At 53.1% G+C, this 13,589-nt stretch overlaps 1 protein-coding gene across 1 annotated transcript in view; it reads right to left on the bottom strand.

Annotated features, from left to right (window-relative positions):
• TSPEAR (thrombospondin type laminin G domain and EAR repeats) overlaps positions 1-13,589 on the bottom strand; it is a 72,366-nt gene that overhangs the window by 17,372 nt on the left and 41,405 nt on the right. Inside the window, exons 5-8 of the mRNA XM_021935430.2 lie at positions 12,309-12,440; positions 11,121-11,347; positions 9,488-9,674; positions 5,506-5,735 (exon numbers count right to left, since the gene is read on the bottom strand). Coding sequence (XP_021791122.2) covers positions 5,506-5,735; positions 9,488-9,674; positions 11,121-11,347; positions 12,309-12,440 — 776 coding nt within the window. The remainder of the gene's footprint in view (positions 1-5,505; positions 5,736-9,487; positions 9,675-11,120; positions 11,348-12,308; positions 12,441-13,589) is intronic.

Consider the following 13,589-nt stretch of genomic DNA (forward strand, 5'->3'; position numbering starts at 1 on the left):
GTTCGTCCATGGGGCGATTCTCTGAGTGACACATCATGATCAGCTTCGTGTGGTCCTGATCTCATGGTAATGTTAGCCCCCAGAGCCAGGGGCCGGGCTATGGCACCACCCACCCAGGCGATTTCTGTCAAGACGACCGACTGCCGTGCCATCCCTGGGTGCCAGGTAAACATTCTCCTTTCATGCTTAAAATCACAGCACGGGTTCACCTGCTTCCTACTTGGACCTGTGATCTGTGTATGCTGCTTTTCAACAAGTTTCTAGTTGTCCCTTCCTGGGTCTGGCCCTCCCCTCCTTCCCTTCTTCCCAGAGGAAGAAAACACACCAGCTCTGCAGGCGACAACGCTCCCAGCTCTCCCATCTTCCCATCCCAGGAGCCCCTCGATCCTGCTCCCTGGGGCTGTCAGTCCCGTCCCACCTCAGCGGCTGCCGCACAGGAAGATCGTCCTGGCCCGGCCCCGTGTCTCTGCCTTCCTCATCTCCTGCAGTCTGTGTATCTGTCACTCTTTCAGCGTGCCATCCCTGGACACACTTTGTGCTCCGTGGGCTCCACAGCCCCCAAAGCCCCTCTTATGCCCTCGCTGACCCCAGACCATCTGGGCTGGCTTCTCTCTAGGACACGCACCAGTTCTCATTCCAGAACTTTCCTTATGGTCATCTTTGGGTGGAGCCACCACTTTAGTTCTGATTTCCTGCATCTGGTTGAGTATCCGGGCTTATCAGTGCACCCCAGGGACCCCGCCTCGTCCAGGGCTCCCACATGTCTCAGACTGACGGCCAGACTGGGTCATATGACCAGCACTAGCCAATGAGCTGTGGCTTTACATGAGCTGAGGCTAGGCTGAGAATGCGTGTGACTGCAGCACTAAGCCAATAATTGTGAGCACCTTGACTGAGCCCACCTAGGCTGGGTCACCATGACCAACTTTTAACAATGGGAGCTGTGAGGACATGTGAAACTGTTAGTACCACCCCTAGATGAGTCATATGACCAGCACTTGTAATAATGTGGACACGGGCACAGGCCCACCCTAGGCTAGGTCCTGTATTAGCACTAGCCAATGAGCTGTGAGGACATGTGAGCACAGGCCCACCTAGGCTGGGTCATATGACCAGCACTAGCCAATGAGCTGTGAGGACACGGGAGCACAGCCCGCCTAGGCTGGGTCATATGCGACCAGCACTAGCCAATGAGCTGTGAGGACATGAGCACAGGTCCAACTGGAAAACAGGTCATGTGACAGCCCTGGCCAATGGGTTAATAAGCACAGAATCAAGGTCCAGCCCCTTCCTGCCTTTATGTGTGCAATGCTCAAAGGGGTAGCCGGAGACGGACAGAGAGCCTTGTCCTGACTGATATGAGAACTAATCCAGTGTGGCAGGAAGCCACGGACATGTGGGAGCTGTGCACGGCAGCAGCCAGCGGCCTTGTCCTGCGGGGCGCTGCGTCCATCGCTCGCCTTCAGAACACTGAGCCCTCCTGCCTCCTGATATCCAGGGCTGCCAGTGGGAAATCCCAGGCTGCGCGGCTCCTGTGTGCTTCGAAGGTAACTTTCCTTTGCTCTCGCCCTCCTTGGTCTCAGCGCCCCTTCAGTCTGATGAGATCTGGGAGGTTTTCTGCAAGGCTTTCTCTGAAAGCCTTTTTGGTTAGCCAGATATAGACTCTCCGGGGTTGATTCTGTCTCTTTTCATTCTACATTCTAGAAGATCGTCTTAACTTTATTTCAGTCATGTTAATGAATGTCCTCTTTTAATGCCAGCAATTGCATTTTTAATGTCCAAGCTCTCTGTCTCATTAGCAGCATTCTTTTTATTTCATAAGTGCAGTATCTTCTTGAATGCTTCTGAAGACAATTGTAACTTTAAAAAATTCCTTTCTGTTTCTAGAGGTAGCTCAGTTTCTTTCAGCCTATCTTTATTTTCTTTAGCCTGACTCCTGCAGTTTTCAGGATTTTTGTCAAACATCCAGGGACCCTTAGCTAGAGAGGATGGCATGGGTGACATGCGCAGCTGGCCAGGTACGCTCTGGGGCGCTTAAGCACCTTGGTGAAGTATCATGAGGAAGACGATGTAAATTGGACTTGGTGTTATCACAGGAGCTTTAGGATTATGGTGTGGGTAGATCTAGGATGATTATCTCCAAAATGCACTCTCCAACCCACTGCAGGGATCCTTTCTCTTGTCACCTCACTTTGTGATTTAGAATGCAGGGCCCCCAGGACAGCAGCCTCTCCGTGGCTCAACAGCTGTTAGGAGACCTTGCCTAGTTGACGAGAAAGTCACTTGTGGTGCCTTTCCATCCAGGGTGCGCGACTCTGCTCTCAAGACCCCCTGGAGGCCTGTTCCCCTTCCCCAGCTCATCCGTTAGATGCTTGGAAGTGACTGCCTATACCTTCCTTCAGGATAAAGCCTCAAGCCCTGCAATTGTTCCTTGTGTGATAACGTTTCAAATCCCTTCGTGGTTCTGGCAAAGCTCCTCGAACATGCTCCAGTGTGCTGGGGCTCTGCATGTGTGAGCCTGGAGCCAGCAGGGCGCACGTTCATGTTACGGCACCAGTGTGATCCCGATGACACGTGACTGGTGTGGAGCCCCGGGTATTTCCATGGGAACTGCTGTCGGCCGGATCACCTGTGCTCTGCAGCTGCGCCCAGGTCCACAAGCCACCCTTTCTTTGCTGCTCGATGTCACCATTTGCCTTTTTTTTTTTTTTTGAGATGGAGTCTCACTCTGTCGCCCAGGCTGGAGTGCAGTGGTGTGATCGCGGCTCACTGCAAGCTCCGCCTCCCAGGTTCACGCCATTCTCCTGCCTCAGCCTCCCGAGTAGCTGGGACTACAGTCACTCGCCACCACGCCCAGCTAATTTTTTTGTATTTTTAGTAGAGACAGGGTTTCACCGTGTTAGTCAGGATCGTCTTGATCTCCTGACCTCATGATCCGCCCTCCTTGGGCTCCCAAAGTGTTGGGATTACAGGCGTGAACTGCTGCACCCAGCCCACCATTTGCCTTTTTAGCCACTGTACCCGCATGTCAAGGCCTCCTTGGGAATCCCAATTTCCAGCCCATATCATGGTCTTGGCCCCGGCTTGCAGCTGCTTTCACATCTCAAACCTCACCAGCCTAGTCCGACTCCAGGTCAATGACTACTGGTCAGAGGGGCCGTCCCTGCTGAGCCCTGTGGCCACACTAACCCATGACTGAAGGCTCCTGAACCCTTCTTCAGGTCAGCTGTCTGCACACCAGCATGTGGCCACCAGCCCAGGACACCTTGTAGTTTCCCAGAGTCTTAGCAGCATGCACGTTGTGGTGAGAGGACTGCGCAGGGACCAGTAAGACAAGGAACTTGTGCTCAGCTCTGTCCTGTGCCACATCAAACCAAGCGACAGGCCACATTGCTTGGCTTGATCCCAGTTCTGCCACGGGCAGAACTCTCCACTGCTCTGAGCCTCTGTGTCCTTGTGGGTAACAGAGATCAGTGGCAGCAAGCCCTCTCAAGGTGCTGTGAGGGTGACGTGGGAGGATGCGGGCAGAGCTCTTGGCACAGGCGCTCTACAAAGTCGAGGCTAAGCCAGTGTGAGCTGCTGCCACCATCTACCTCCTGAGGCTGTTACTAAGGCCAGTGGCTGGAAGGAATCTGGCTCACCCCCAACCCTAGTGCACTGAGCCTCACTCTGCCCCCGTGCCAGGAGGCTCATCCCGCCTCTTCCTGGATCCCAGGCACGCTCATCTGTTCCATCCACAGCACTAGCAAGCTCGAGGTGTGTTCCTTCTGGCACTGCTGGCTCCTCACCTGGGTACCTGCAGCTCATCTGGGCGGCCACAGCAGCCTCCCAATGGCTCACTCCCTCCCAGCCACTGACCAGTCATTATCGTGCAGCCCTGTCAACCCCATGAGGGCAGGCTTCATGTTTCACTTGCAGCCTGTGGCTCTGGATGGTGACCCTGCTGCCTACTCCCAGCCCTGCTGCCCTGCAGGTCCTTTCCCACTTTCCCAGCCCTCACTTCCTCCTGGTGAGGCCTGGGAAAGTCGGGGGTGTGCTCGCTGATGTCTGCTCTCCTCGTGCCTTGAACATCCACGTAAAACTGCCCTTCCCCACTGGACCATGAGTGCCCGAAGGGTGGGGCTGTGGCCACCTGGATGACGCTGTGCTGCAGCTGCAGGTGGGCTGAGCACGAGGCACCCCCAGTGCAATGCTCTGCGCACATTAACACGTGTGGTTGGGTGGTCCCTGTGAGCCGCGGCTCCTGGTCCGGTCCCTGCGGGCTTCTCAAGGTGGTCACACTCCTGGTTTCCTAAGCTGCTCTCACTCCTGCTGGGTGGAGGGGCTCCAGGAACCTGTGATCGCTGAACTCCATTTTCCTCCCTTCTGTTTGGAAGCTCACTCCCATGTGCTACCTGCAGGCTTGCCCTAATGAGATGTATGCATGGAATGTTATGTATGGAATGTATGGAATGTTCCAGAATGCCTTCAATCATTTCAGCCGTAAAGCCCCACCCACCACATGCACAGCCTCTTGTCTAATGCAGGGGTAGCTTGGCAAGGCCTGACTGCTGTCGCTGTTTTTCCAGACTCCCTGATGGGGGCGAGGGGTCCGGGCATCACCGTCCGCTATGGCTCTGCCCTTATACCAGCCTCACTGGGACGTGGCATGGGGGCAGCTCATGTGGCAAGAGTGGCCTGGGTTAGTCTCACTGCCTCGGGTGCAGAAGGCCCTGAGAACATTTCTGCAGTGGAATGAGTCGCCAGGTCAGGGGGCACAGAAGATTCCGGAAGGACACAAGGGAGGTGATGTCTTATGAGAGGCACGCTTCTAGCAAACAGTGGGAGTGCTGTCACCGGCACTGCAAAGCCCCCGAGCTGCCCCCTCCGGGGAACCGCAGCTCACATAGAGGCTGAGACCAAGGTGGGAGATGCGCCCCCGCCCGTCCCATACCCCGCACCTCTGCTCTGGTCACAGTCCTCGGCACACTTGCTGGGAGCAGGCAGCACGCTGTCCCCGCCCCTGGAGGTGGAACCAGCCGAGGGACACTTGAGGCTTGGAGGGGAACGCCACGTGCTGCCCCGACCCGGCCCCCACACTGGCCTGGGTCAGAGCCAAGCTGCCCAGCTGCCTCTGGGCCAGGGCCCTAACACCCGTACAGACTCGGATTAGACCGCGGGAGCTTCCGAGGGGACGAAGGGCCTGTTCTGAGCCTGGGGACTGCTTTATGGAGAACACCACACCAGGGTGGGGCAGAGCCAGGGTGCACCTCCTGCCTCATTTCCGGGCGCCTGGACTGTTCCTGGGCACACAAAGGCTGCCAGGCAAGAAGGGCTCAGACGCCAGGCAAAGAGCCTGTGCTGTCCAGAGGGGCAGGCCATGCCTGGGTTTTGGGGTCACGGGTGCAGAACAGCACTAGGTTTGGCTCTCGGTGGACCCCCAGCGCACATCACCTGTCCTGCAGGTGCACACGGCAGACGCAGTGGCCAGCGATGGAGAGGCGGGGCTCATGCTGGTGGCCTTACCGGGAAGGACTGGAAGAGCTGGAAGGAGCCCAGGAGCCGGATGTAGAGGTGCGAGTGCACCTTTGTGGAGGTGCCATTGAAGGTGTTGGCCACCACCAGGAACGAGTAGGGCCCCACACTGAAGAACTCCCAGTCGTAGGCGCCAGAGGTGGCTATGGTCTGGTTGGCCTCGAAGAGCCGGGTTGCCGGGTTCCACTTGTAGATGACGCTGTCGATGTTGTGGTTGTCGCCTGAAACCAAAGGACTGTGCTGGGGGCAGGGAGGCAGATTCCACAGCCCCATGGTAGCCCTGACATAGCCAGAGCCCAGTCCAAGTCCCTGCCCTGAGGACCACAGACCCAAGAGGGCAAGGCCCCCTGTTGGGGACATCCCTTCTTACCTTGAGCCTCTCACCCTCAGCCCCTTTCTGACTCCACCTCTGGGCCTTCACAGGTGCCATTCCCGTGTGGAAATGCTTGGTGGCCCCCATCGCCCTCGGGACAGGTGTACATCCCCAGGACCTTCCCGTGTCCTGGAGGTGGGGCCCACTGTGTCCTGGCCCCACCGCCCACGGCTCCCCAGCATCCCCACAGGCCAGGCCTTCCCACGCACTGCCACCTCTGCCTGGAGGCTCCTCCCTCTCCACTGTGGAGCTCCCCCATTGGGTGGGTTGTGGGCTCAGGGGAGTGCAGAGCTGTGGAGCCTGGGCAGGGTTGGGTCTGGGGGTCCTGCAGGTGGGGAGATGCCCTCAGACCCGGGCCGGCTCCTGGAGCTACAGGATGGCAGGTACTTGTGGCCACTCAGGGCATTGTCCTGGCCTGGAAAGCAGGTGTCCCAGTGCCTCCCAGGCCAGTGCTCCTCACTGTCTCTGCTGGCACAATGGGGGACAGCTGCCTGTCCTCAGGAAACAAGGCCATAGAGGCCATCCAGATCCCATGTCCTCGGCAGCTGTCCTCCATTGCACACCTGGCCAGGCCAGCTACCAGGCCAGCATCGCTGCCATGGTCCTGGGCCCATACCCAACATCTGCCCTCCCTGTGCTGGTCAGACCTTTCCTGCAGGGAGATTGCTTAGTCAGTCAGTCATTGAGGTAGTCAGTCAGTCAGTTGTCAGTCAGTCAGTTATTACAGTTGGTCAGTCAGATAGTCATCAGTTGAACCGATGCATAGAATGGTGATGCGTAGTCGATGGTGGTCCAATCAGTCCAGTCAGTCCCAGCCCGTCGATCAATTAACCCAACTTCAACCCAGCCCGTAGCCAGCCAGCAGCCAGCGGTAGTCGGTAGGGAAGAGTAGTCAATTAAGCCGATTAGTTGTTGTCGGTCGATGAGTGAATTTGGTCGTCCGGTCCATTGGCAATTTGTTGATTGATCCGGTCAGTCAGTCGATCCAGCCCAGCCCAGCCAGCAGCGGGTGAGCTTCGGCCGGTATTCGGCCGATTGATTTGGTCAGGTCGGTATTTGAACGAGTCAGTAGGTGGTGCGGTGGTTGTATCGTCCCAGTCGGAAGTGATTTGATCGGTCGGTTGGAAGTGAATTTATGGAATTAAAGTGAGTCGGAATTTGTGGTCGGTCCAGTCGGTAGCGGTATTTGGCCCAGGTAATCGTCAGCGGCGATTTGGTTGTTGGTCAGTCGGTCAGGTAGGCAGAAGAAGTCGGTGTCAGTCGATGCGGTCGCGGTAAGGTAATTAAGTTGAAAGCAGAGTGGTGAGATGAATTACCGGTCAGTAAATTCGGTCGGTCATTTGAAATCGATGTCAAGTAATAATCAATCCAAACGGTCAATCATCAATTCCGAAGTCAATGAAAAGTAAGTAAAGGAAGTAAAATCAATTTATCGAAGTAATATCAACCTTGATGATAAACCAATCCCAGGCAATTGAAAATCATCAATTGTAGTCCATTCCAAATGATCCAAGTAAATGATGAAGTAAATCAACCCAGTATTGTGTCAATTGGAATCAATGCGATGACGATGATCCAGTCATTAGAAGTAGTCAATTGGTAAATTGGTAGTCGAATTTATGGTAAATGAGTAAATAGTCCAATGATGAATGATAGTCCAGAGAAACTTGGTGAAATAATTAAAATAATTCGAAGTAGTCCAGTAATCAATTCCAGCAGTAATGAAAATGGGTAGGTAAATCAGTAAGGTAGTCAATTGTCCAGTTTATTTGAAAAATAGTCAAGCCAAACCCAAATACAAAATTCATGTAGTCAGTTCGTATGATTTAATCGACATTCCAGTCAGTCATCAATCAAATTTATTGTTAGCTAAAATGATTTACAAATTCCAATCCCAGTAAATGCAATCAATCCAATGAAGTCAGTAAAATGCGAATCAAATCCAGTTTGGCCAACTTCAAATGATAATCAGCAATCATCGTCAAATGCATTAATCAATCAAATGATTGAAGTATCAATCAAGTAATTCAATCCAATTTATCAAGTAATTGATCAATTATCCAATCCAGTGATGAATTTGAGCAGTCGAGTAGTAAGTAAAATTGGTCAGAAGTAAAATCAATCCATTCAGGCCCGAATTTGGTCAATCAATTTAGTCCAGAGTAGATTTAGTAGGAAGGTAATGAGTAATTCAGCTTTAATTCAAGCCGTTGGAAGCAGTGAACGAAAGGAAACATTGAAGCGGAAGTAGTCACTGTCAGTCGGTGTCGAATGTGATAGGAAGTAGTCACGTAATCATAGCAACCAGCCAATGGTAGTCACTAATGTTCAGTCAGTCAGACGGTAAGATTTGATAGATAGTAGTCGAATTTAATGGAGTGACAGTCAGGAGATTTAGGAAATTGTCCAGTTGAGTAGAGAGGAATTAAGTATTGATAAGTAGTCGGTCAGTCGGTCCTAGTGGTAGTCATAATGAACCAGTGCTTAATCAGGTAGATTTACGTAATCATCAGTCAGGCAATCGATGAATTCGGAAATCGATGTGGTCGAGGCCAGGCCCGGGTGGGCAGTAATCAATCGAACCAAACGAATTGAGTATTGAAGTAGTCATGTGAATCCAGTCATCAGTTGAAGTGGTAATTCAGTTGCGTCAATTTATTGTGCCCCAGCTGATGATCAAATTCAGCTAGTCAGTAGTGAAATTTGGTAATAAGTGATGATAGAACGAATCCAGTCAATCAGTCCAATGGCCAAAAGTAGTCGAAGTAACGAAATGATAAAGAGAGATTTGGTGATGTCATTCCAGGCCAATTAATGTCATTGAAGTAGCCAATGTATTGTTGGTGGAAATCCTTGATCCAGGTAGCGATGATGAATGATGAGTATTCCATTGATGATCGATGGTCAGTGCTCTTTGAGCATTCCAATCCGGTAGTCGAGTAGATGATCAATGATCATTCCATGATTGAGTAAGCCGGTCCGAATACCGTTGGTCATTCCAGAGTGAATTGATCGGTAGCCGGTCGGAAGCGGTGGAATCGAATGAAATCGGTCAGTCAGGCGGTGTGCTTGAATCGTAGTTGATCATTCGTTGTCGATCAGTCGATTCCAGAGAAATTGAAATTTGTTGATTCAATCCATTAGGTAAAATTGATGATCCGATAGGTATGATATGATGGTCATTCCTTGGTAGTCAGTCAGTCAGGTAGTTAGTCATGTAGTTAGTCAAGTAGTCATCAGTTAGGTAATTAGGTAGTCAGGTAGTCAGTCAGTGAGTCAGGTAGTTAGCTAGTCAGTCAGGTAGTCAGTCAGTCAATCAGTTAGTTGTTTTCAGACAAGGAGGGAGGATGGCAGGCATTCTGTGCTGGGAGTCAGTCTGGCAGTCCATGTTTCTGGGGTGGCTCTGCTGTGGGCAGGTGCCCCAGGGACGACCAGTAGATATCCATCCCCCAGACAGTGAGGAATGGTCCAGAATGCATGTTCACCCTGTGCTGTGTGCGGCTTATTGATTTTTAATAAGATACATATTCACCCTGCATGCAAATCTTGCTCTGCCCCTGGAATGGTTGCCTCTGGGTGTAAAGGCCACACCTGCCCTACCTTCCCGGTGGTTGGCCACCGCCAGGAAGTGCTCCCCATCCACCTCGAAGGCCTCCCAGTCTCGGGCGCTGTGTGTGGCAATGCTCTGATATGGGGTAAACTTCAGCTTTCTGTGGCTCCATTTGTAAATGACAGAGAACTCCTGACCCTTTTCATCTGGTTCAAAATTAGCCACTGCCAGGAAGATCTGAAAGAGAGTAAACCAGGACCACGTGGTTCTGCTTGGGTCGGTGCCAGGGGCCTGGTGCTGAAGGCTTCTGAACATCAGCATCTCTCTCCAGATCCACGGCTGCTACGTGGTGCAGGGACAGAGGACCGAGGCCCCCGCATTACAGGTCATCATGGTGGGATGGGCACAGAGCTGGTCATTACATTCATCAAGACCCTTGAAAATGTCCATATTCTTTACCCAATATTTCCACTTCTATTGCTATCTGAAGGCAAAAAACACAAAAGCCAAAATTCCCAAATTCAGGAAAAGCTTCATGCACAAAAATGTTCTTCATAACCCAGATGACCAGAAAAACTCATCACAACCTGCTCTCCCGTGTTACAGGTGTGATCACCACGCAAAGCTGTGCCAGGGCAACGTGTGTAAAACATGAACATGGTGCAGTGTGCCCAGGGCTCATAGTGCAGCTGCGTGAACATACAGAATGAAGGGCAAGGTGCATGGTTCATGGACAATGTGCTTGGAGGCGAGGACACCACGTGAACCTACATACTCGCTTGGATGATGGAACGAAATATTTTCCCCTTTGCTTTTCGGAATTTTCCAATTTTTCTTTGATGCAAAGTTGTTTTTATAATAAAAAATTAAAACCTTATGATGTCATCAATCAAAAAAAAAATAGTTATTCAACCGCCACGGTGGATGCAAATGCAGCCTGCGTGAGGGTGACTATAAGCCACGGGAGAGCAGTTTCTGTCTGCTGTGCTCACTGCTTTAGCCCTGTGTCCAGACAGGGCCTTGTGGATGTGCTTGGCACATTGTAATCCAGTGAGTGACTATTTGGGGGCAGTCAGGAGGTGCTGTCTCCAGGACATGGCTGCGTGGAGTCCAGGGAGTGGACAGAGCTGGGAAGAGGAAACCCCGTCCTTCCCATTGTGATGTCAACCATCTCCCAGACACACCACCTTGATCCTCTGCCCAGAGCAGCCCTGACAGGAAGGTGGCTGCCAGCCTGCAAGGTCCCACCCGTGGCTCCCCTGAGCCTGGCCTCAGCCTTGCATGTGGACATCGCGTGTCCTCAACATTTGAGGAGAGGAAGGATCAGGAATGTCCATCTTCTAATGTCTTTCTGAAATGATTTGTGGGTTCTCGACCAGCTCATGTAAACACTCTCAACAGGTTTTAAATGTAGTGATAAGGGGTCTATGTAGAACTGGATGGCATCTGGGAAATGGTCTGGTCTTCCATTTTGTGGGAGCTGAGCAGACTGTCTCAAAGTCACATCCTGGATTTAGGGTAGTGGGCTAATGTGTGCGACTCTGTGAGTCTTTTACCACCTGAACGAGGTGTTGACACCATGAGAAACTCCTTTACCTGCAGAATCAGTGTAGGAGCCCCGCCCGTGGACTCGGGGCTTTCCAAGTGAAAGGGGATGGAGGAAGTCACCGAACACAGACTTGCCTTTTTCCCGATGGTGAAATGCCTCCAGGCCTGTGCTTGGTGCGTGGGGATGTTCTGATAGGAGACGAACTTCCCTTCCGTCCACTTGTAGACCGCGGATGTGGCTTTGCGGTTGGCTGTGGCCACGAAAAGCCCCACCTGGGGGATGCGGAACACCTCGATGCCCAGGGTCTCTGAGTTGGTGAACAAGTTCTGATGCTCCTCCACGTAGTCCAGTCTTTCTTTGGCTTGTGATAGAAACATTGTGACTCGGTTAAGACTTCTGAGAACGGAAAGCGAGAGTAATCCTCGCGGGAGCACGATCCCCGAGCCCCAAACCACAAGCCACGACTCCTGCGCTTCGGCCTCGGGCATCAGTTTTCACATTTCACTCTCACAGGAAAGGCCTGTCAAAGGGAGGCCGCTCACTGCTGCCAGGGGCTTGTGATCCGTGCAGCCCCCAGTGATACCGACAGGATGACGTTTACACATTGTGGCCTTGTTAAAAGGCTCACTGCTTCTGTGGCAAGTTGTGCCCTTGATAATGTGAAAGAGAGTTAGCAGCTCACACATGCGCTAGGCGGAACCCGTGCCCGTTTCTCACGGGTAACCCGTCTGGAGCATCTATCGCCACCTCCACTCACCTCCCCAGCAGCGGGAACAGACTGCTGAGAAGGCTCGCTGTAAAAATAACCTTTCAGGCTCTTCATCTCCTTGGATTTCATCTCTGATCTAGTGGACAGGGAGGGTGTGGGCAGAGGTGGCGGCCAGGCCACCCTACCAGGGAGGCTGCAGGGAGGCAGGCATCGTCTTCCCATAGATCGGGAAGGGGTACCAAGTGATGCCCACCCTGTCAGCCCGTGTGCCACGCCCTGGAGGTTCACATTTCCAAATGACATGCACAGGCTCGAGGCTCCTGGTGGGGCGGTTTCCTGTCCTGAGTGGTGCCTGCCCTGAGGAGGGCCCGTGGCTGGGAGTCCTGCGGCTCTAGGGAGGGCGGTGTCCTGGCTTGCTGGCCATCCTGGCCGCCCCTTGCTTTGGGGGTCAGTACTGACGCTGCCTGTCACTCTCAGAAGTGCCCCAGCGTGACGGCCAAGCCTGAGGTCATTCAGAGGTGGCTGAGGTGCCCCCTTTCCTAGCCTCCACTCCCAGTCATGCTGTGCCAGAGTGGCCCTGCATGCCGATGCCCCGGGTGCAGGGCTGCCTCACCTGCTAACACGGAGACCCACTCGTTGCCAACACACAGGTACAGCCCCTTCCGGCTAGCATCAAACCAGAACTGGGCATCTTCCATCTCGGTACACGGTGGCCGGGGTCCCAGCGTCACTCGAATGTTGGTTTCTGAGGGGAAGACCAGGAAGATGAGTATCTAGCAAGCCAGTGGCTCCCAAGGAAGACGACGCAGGAGGAGGCCCCAAACCAGGCTGCCCTGCCTCAGCCTCTGCAAGTGGGCCTGGAAGGGTCCCTGCAGGCACCTTGGCACAAGCCTGCCACATTGCAAGTGGGGAAGTGAGAACCTGGCCTACTGGTGATGAAGGACATTGTGATGCCCCCTAGATGGTCAGCCCACCCTCTGTCCACTCTGGAAGGCATGGCTTTCCATCCCATTGAGACGGAAAAGCCCTGCTCCTCTGGGAGTCCTCAGCGATTGCACATGGTGCAGCCTCCTCTCGGGAGGGAGTCCCTGTTGACACTGGTGTATCTTAACTACGGCTTGGCTTGGATCTGTGACAGTTTGATCCCATCACTTCCAGTAGTCACACCCCACTGTGGGTCCTAATTCTGCCACCTCTTGACTCTACGTGGGACATCTGTGCACCTGCCAGCCGGTGCTGGCCTGCGGTGTGACACAGTATACCATGCAGCCCGGATGTGTTGGAGGTGGGGGCTCCCCTACCTGGTAACCACTAACCCTGAGGCTCGGGGGCTCGGCTGTTCTCCACCTCTCTGTCCCTCGGGGTGGCCGCTGAGCAGTGGGGGTGTGGCGGGGAGGGGCATTTCAGATTCTCCATGGCGGGAGTGTGGTTTAAATAAATACAGTCACCCTTGTAACTTCACACAAGAGAAAGCCAAGTGGGGAGGCCCTCTGGGCCAGGGGGATTGTGGAAGACGTGAGTGTAGGGCCAGAGTGGGCCCAACTGGGGCGTGCTGGTCTAGACAATGGTGGGACAGAGGTGGGGTAGGGAGAAATGGCCCAAACGCTGTCCTTGGGGGGTAAAAGGGGATGAGGGATGTCAGATAGCTCTGGACAAATACTTTCTTTTATTTATTTATTTATTTATTTGTTTATTTATTATTATTATACTTTAAGTTGTAGGGTACATGTGCATAACGTGCAGGTTTGTTACATATGTATACTTGTGCCATGTTGGTGTGCTGCACCCATCAACTCGTCATTTACATCAGGTATAACTCCGATTGCATTGGACAAAGACTTTCTAAAGTTAGGCCTGCTGTCTGCCTGGGGTCCCCAGGAAGGGGCTGGATGGC

Source organism: Papio anubis, chromosome 4 (genome assembly GCF_008728515.1).
Source record: "Papio anubis isolate 15944 chromosome 4, Panubis1.0, whole genome shotgun sequence".
Classification (NCBI taxonomy): Eukaryota; Metazoa; Chordata; class Mammalia; order Primates; family Cercopithecidae; genus Papio; species Papio anubis.